The sequence below is a fragment of the Pleurodeles waltl genome, chromosome 3_1 (genome assembly GCF_031143425.1).
Source record: "Pleurodeles waltl isolate 20211129_DDA chromosome 3_1, aPleWal1.hap1.20221129, whole genome shotgun sequence".
Taxonomy (NCBI): Eukaryota; Metazoa; Chordata; class Amphibia; order Caudata; family Salamandridae; genus Pleurodeles; species Pleurodeles waltl.
In genome coordinates, this window is record NC_090440.1 from 72329387 (window position 1) to 72336272 (window position 6886).

The window sequence follows — 6886 nt, forward strand, 5'->3', positions numbered from 1 at the left end:
CACTGTCCTGGTGCTGCTGTCAACTGACGCCGGAAGAAAGTGACCACTCTTGCCAATGAAACATTACTGTCTGCTGTCCCATGAGGAACTAAATGTGGTTTCTTGTTTCCCTTTCAGTTAGATAATTACACCAGCATATTTTTATAGTGAGCTGCCTAAGTTAGATGATTTTTCCCAAATTATTTTTGCCTCTCTTTTATTTTTGTTTTTGCCCACATGTTAGTCCATTTCCACACATTCAAGTCTATATTTTTGTGAGTTGCTCTGCCTATAGTTTTGGTCTGCCTATAGTTTTTATGTATGTTTATAATTTAGTTTTGCGCACCATTTATGTGACATAAATCTTTGGATTGTAATAAAGCTTTGAAACTTTATTCAGTTTGGAGTTTGATTTATGTCATTGATATGTGATTGAATGAATTTGGCTACTACAATCTTTGCCAAGTCCAAAGATCTAGTCGACCTCAATAGGTGAGAATAGTGATGGTGTCTCACCTGCACGTGTGTGGTTTCTGAACCAGAAGCGGGACGAAAATCGTCCCGGCACAATGCGCCAACAGAACTCATTGAGGAGTATGTCCATGTAGGTACCTGTCAGAGGGGCCAATCCAAACGGATGGATGTCAGCAACATCTTGGGATAAAGGGCTGTACCATCACCTACCCAATCCTAATTAATCATCAACCCAGTTACCTCTACCTTACTTAATGTCGGATATTCTATACCCCTCCTCCTTACCATCTAACTCCAGCAGAAAGTAGGGACATTTGCGCTTAATAGTCCACTCTAACGAAGAGCTCTCGGAGGGTCCCTAAATCTCCTGCTTAACCCACTTGCCAAAAGTTAACAGTTCATTTCTTAGTAGCATCTGATTTTCCTAGTGATGTCACAGAGGCGAGCAAAGTTCCCTCTGGTCCTAAAGCAGCCGAAACATGTCATTTAAAAAATAATGAAGTAATACCTAGGCGTTGTGCCATCATGCATGTAAATTGAGGCATACATGATGTGCCAGTAGTGCCTGCATGTTGATACTACACAAGTACTTAAAGAACAAAGATACTGTGCAGTGGACAGGATGTGGGCACCGCAAGTGTAACATGAACACAAAATGTACGCAGGCAGGTCATTCGATGTGAACAATTCAGAGGTAACAAATCAACAACAGATGTGCTGAAATTGTATGACGTGTGCAGCATGTCGATACGACACCAGTACAGGACCAAAGGATGTACTTAGAGAGTATGAAGTGCATAACATCCCAGCAGTACTGTATGTAGTACATGGGATGTCACCACTATTAAGGTACTGAAACAATAAAAGCTGTACAAGCATAACATACCATACCTAGGGTGTCATCGCCACACAGGTATTGGGTCAACAACAGATGCACAAAGACAGTATGCATTATAAAGGTTGTCATCACCGCAATGGTACTGGATTAATAATTGATGTACAAACATTGTAAGCAGTGGCTATCAATATTGCACGTGTTGGAGCAACAAAAGATGTAAACAGACAGTGGAGTGCATTGGATGTTAACACCACACAGGTATTGATGAACAGAGAAATATAGTATGTAGCGCACAACAGGTCAACACCACCCTGGTACTGGACCAACAATAACTGTGCAAACATAGTATGCAGTATTTAGGATGTCAACACTGCTACGCTACTGGACTCACAATAAGTGTACAAAGATAGTATGAGTGTACAGCAAGTCAAAGCCGCACCAGTACTGTATCAAAAATAGATATACTACGATACTCCGTAGGACCTAGGATCTAAGGTACTGCAACAACAGTAGCTGTACATCACAATAGGACATCCACACCACAGAGATACTGGGTCAACAATAGATGCACAACTATGTATGTAATCAATGGGTTGACCACCCCTAAGATCCAGATCAACAATTGATGTACAAAAATTGTATGAAGTACCATGGATGTCAATACTGCATGTGCTGGAGGAACAAAATATGTAAACAGACAGTGGAGTGATGTCAACACACAAGTATTGAATGAACAGACAAGTATAGCACGTAGTGACAACATGTCACCACCGCCCTGGTACCGGACCAATAGCTGTACAAACATAGTATATAGTATGAAGGATGTCAACACCGCTAAGGTACTGGACTCACAATGTGTGTACAAAAATAGTATCAGTGAACATCAAGTCAAAATCCCACCAGTATTGTATCAAAAATATATACTAAGATAGTATGTAGGCCCTGGGATGTCATCACACCTAAGGTATTGGACCAACAATAGATGCACAAACATAATATGCAGTACACAGAACGTCAACATCAACAACAGATGCACACACACAGTACATATTACCTGGTTGTCATCACTGCTAAGATATTGGTTGTACAAAAATAGTATGGAGTATAAAAGATGTCAATTTTGCACGTGTTGGAGCAACAAAAGATATGAACAGGTGGCAGGGTGCACTGAATGTCAACAACGCACAGGTTGAACAGGTGAACAAAGATACTATGGAGTGCACAGCATGTAAACTCAACTTGTACAAAGATGCTATGGAGTGCACAGCATGTCAACACCACCCTGGTGCTGGACCAACAACAGCTGTGTGAACATAGTATGCAGTATGTAGGCTGTCAAAACTACTAAGGTACTGGATTCAAAATAAGTGTCCACCGATACTAGGGAGCGTACAGCATGTTCACACAGCGTCTGTACTGTACCATTAACCCATGTACAAATAAAGTAAGTAGGACATAGGATGTCATCTACGCTAAGATACTACACCATCAACAGCTGTCCACACAGGCACTACGTCAACAACAGATGCACAAAAACAGTTGTAATCACTGCTAAGGCACTGGATCAACAACTGACACACAAAAATAGCATGCAGTACACAGGATGTCAATATTGCACGTTTTGGAGCAACAAAAGACGTAAACAGGAAGCAAAGTGTATTGAAATCCAACAACACACAGGAAGTGGGTGAACAACGGGTGTGCAAAGACAGTATGATGTGCGCAGCATGTCAACAACACCATAGTACTGGACCAACAATAGCTGCATAGTATGCAGTATGTAAGCTGTCAACACCGCAAAGGTACTGGACTCACAGTAAGTGTTTAACAATAGTACGGAGAATACAGTGTGTTCACACAGTGCCAGTACAGTAAAAATAATCGATGTACAAAGATAGTATGTAGGACATAGGATGTTGGCATCGCTAAGGTAGTGGATCAACAACAGAGGTACAAATAGAGTATGGAATGCACTGTAAGTCAAAACTGATTCGATACAGTAGCAATGATAGATGTACAAAGATAGTATGTAGCACATGGACATCATCACTGCTAACTTACTAGACCAACAATAGATATACAAAAACAGTGTGCACTGCCTAGGATGTCGACACTGCTAATATATTGGACCAACTTTTGATGTACATAGACCGTATTTAGTACACAGGATGTAGACAGTGTTAATGTATTGTACCAACAACTGAAGTACAAAGAAAGTAAGAAGTACAATAGGATTTCAACACCGCTAATGTATTGTTCCAACAATTGATGTACATAGACAGTAGGAGTACAATACAGTGTCAACACTGCTAATGTACTGTGCCAACAATTGATGTACATAGAAAGTAAGCAGCACAATACGATGTTGACACTGCTAATGTAGTGTACCAACAATTGATGTACAAAGACAGAAAGAAGTACTATAGGATTTCGACACCGCTAATGTATTGTAACAACAAATGATGTACATAGACAGTAAGCAGTACATAGGATGTCGACAGTGCTAATGCACTGGACCAACAATTGATGTACATAGACAGTAGGAGTACAATACAGTGTCAACACTGCTAATGTACTGTACCAACAATTGATGTACATAGACAGTAAGCAGTACAATACGATGTTGACACCGCTAATGTAGTGTGCCAACAATTGATGTACAAAGACAGAAAGAAGTACTATAGGATTTCGACACCGCTAATGTATTGTAACAACAAATGATGTACATAGACAGTAAGCAGTACATACGATGTCGACAGTGCTAATGCACTGGACCAACAATTGATGTACATAGACAGTATGCAGTGCATAGGATATTGGCCCCCGCTAATATATTGTACCAACAAATGATGTACATAGACAGTAAGAAGTACATAGGATGTCGACAGTGCTAATGCACTGGACCAACAATTGATGTACATAGACAGTATGCAGTGCATAGGATATTGGCCCCCGCTAATATATTGTACCAACAAATGATGTACATAGACAGTAAGAAGTACATAGGATGTCGACAGTGCTAATGCATTGGACCAACAATTGATGTACATAGACAGTATGCAGTGCATAGGATGTCGACAGTGCTAATGCATTGGACCAACAATTGATCTACATAGACAGTATGCAGTATATTGGATGTTGACAATACTTAGGTATTAGACCACTAACAGATGTGTAAAGAGAGTATGGCACACACAGCAAGCCAGTGTCACACCAGTACTGGATCAACAATCTATGTAATAAGGTATTCGGTGATGCATAGGATATTGACTATACACAAGTAATGGAGAAACTATATATGTACAAAGACTGCACATATCATTTTGATACCTCTCAATGACCAACCGAATCAAAGATTTATAAAGATAGTATGTAGCGCATAAGATGTCAAAAGTCACGTGGCTGATGGACCGAAAACAGATGGACAAATATGGTATACAGCATATCTGAAGTTAGTATATGACACAGAGCATCTCAAAAGTCACACTGGTGATGCAGGGTGTACAAACATGGAATATAGCATTTCTAAATCACACTGGTATGAAACCCAACAAAAAGTGTTGAGAGATAATTTGATGCGCAGAGGGAGGAGACCAACAAAATATGTGTAAACGAAAAATGAATGTGTTGTTTACACATTCTGTGAACTACGCCACTGTAGAACGTATTTAGGCGGTCTTGTGTGATGGATGGCAAGCTACTGACACAAAATTCTCCTTTAGACAAGGTAAGTGACATATAAGTTGTTGACTGTTGTCACTTGGCTGGTTTTAGAACATATATCCCCCGGTTCGTGGGTGTGTCCATGGGGTGGTGAGGCTAAAATGTGACACACCGGATGGACAGCCTGAAGTCCTGTCTTCTAGGATTGTGGGGCAGAGGGTAGAATCGCGCGTATCTGAGGGATGGATGAATGCTGCTTTGGTATCAAGATACAGTCACGTGGTATACTCACACCCAAGCGGGAGGAGGTATGACCAAGGAGGTATCACTGGACACAGAGGGGTTGTGTGTCACAGAATAAAGCGAGAGCTCTCTGGGGATGGCACAGCGGAGTCTGTTGCCCCAGATCTATGGGTTCTCTTTGTCCTAGGATGTTACGAGTCCGTGCCTCATAATACATGGTCACATCTGGTGTCGCCAGATGTAGATACACCTCTGTATCTCAGGTGATGGGCAGCACTAGCTGCCCTATACATAACAGAGGAGCGCACGAGACACGTGCACTGAAGCCTGGTGTCCGAGGACACAGAAGACACACATGATGCAGAATATACATGCCCTGGGTGTATCATTTACAGGTAATCTTGTGTTCCAGGTGATGGCGAGGCGCAGCTGTGACCCAGAATATATGCAGGACACCATATGGCGAGGTATAACGGAGTAACACTGCGTGGCACGGGCGGGAGAGGGTGCAAGACATGGGGTGCACTGTGTCAAGAAATGGGGGAGAGGGGTTTGCTCAGACTCCCGATATAATGGAAAAAGTCCATCACAGGACATTCGGAGAGCATCCCGTGCCCAGAGGAGCTGCCAGGTGCCACTCACCCAGTTTCCACAATCGGGGAGGTGGGTGCCTCAGCAGAGGATGGGCACCGATGCCCATAAAGTGCCTGCTTCCCAGGATCCCAAGTGTCTGTGTCTTGGGATGCGGAGGTTAATGGAGAAAGCACTTGTCGCAGGGTAAGAAGCCCTGTGTCCCGGGTAAAGGGCACCGCATGGGCACAGACTGCGGCTGACTGATGCCAGGGGAAGAGCCATGTGTCACACATGGCACGGAGGGGCTCCTCCGTCCCATAGTACAAGGAGAGCTCCCTCCTCGAGTGTCACTCCTCGGTGCCTCGGGGGGTGCCGTGCGTCCTCGGGAGTACTGGGAGCCCCTTCCAGGGCTGGGGGAGCCTGGGGGGGCAGCGTCTAAACTCCACAAACAGTGTGCGCCTGGGCACCCCCTCCCCGACTGTGCCAGTGCCCCCCACCTTCCCCAAGAAAGACCCCGCAAGACTCACCCACGAAGCCGAGCAGCAGGCAGAGCAGCCACATGTCCCCCACCCGGGGAGGGCCCCAGTCCCGAGGGCCACACAAAGTTTCCCGGAGTTGACGAGCAGTAGCGTCGGTTGCAGGGCCCGGGCCTCCTCCTGGTTCTGTCCCCGGGCTGAGCGAGTCCTGCCCCGGATCCCAGGCTCGGGCGAGGCAGGCGGGGTGGAGGCGGGCCAGGGATGGATGTCCTGCCCCGGATCCCGGGCTCGGAGTGGCGGGGGGAGGTCCAGGCGCTCAGGCCGCGCCCTCAGGTTATGTCCTGCTCTGGGCATCGGTGCTCAGGCCGGAGAGGAGCCGTCCAGGCGGTGTGTGCCCCCCTCGCACCCCTTGTTTACACTGCCAGGAGGCAGGAGGGAAGGACAGGCCCAGGCCGCGCCCTCTCCTTTCTTCTCCAGATCTCAGGATGGAGGAGAAGTGGGGATGTCCCGTCTCCCACCTCCCTCCCCGTGACTCTGGGCCTGACAACCTTTTGGCTCAAAAATGTGGCTGAAAGTCAGGCGTTTAAGAGGTTGATCCCCTAATTTCAAGACTAAATGATGAACACTCTTTTGGAGGGTG

General features: G+C 45.1%; 1 protein-coding gene across 1 annotated transcript in view; it reads right to left on the reverse strand.

Moving 5' to 3' along the window:
* LDLRAD3 (low density lipoprotein receptor class A domain containing 3) overlaps positions 1-6657 on the reverse strand; it is a 367623-nt gene extending 360966 nt beyond the window's left edge. The window contains exon 1 of the mRNA XM_069221829.1: positions 6298-6657. Coding sequence (XP_069077930.1) covers positions 6298-6331 — 34 coding nt within the window. The 5' untranslated portion in view covers positions 6332-6657. The remainder of the gene's footprint in view (positions 1-6297) is intronic.
* Between the last annotated feature and the right edge of the window lie 229 nt (positions 6658-6886).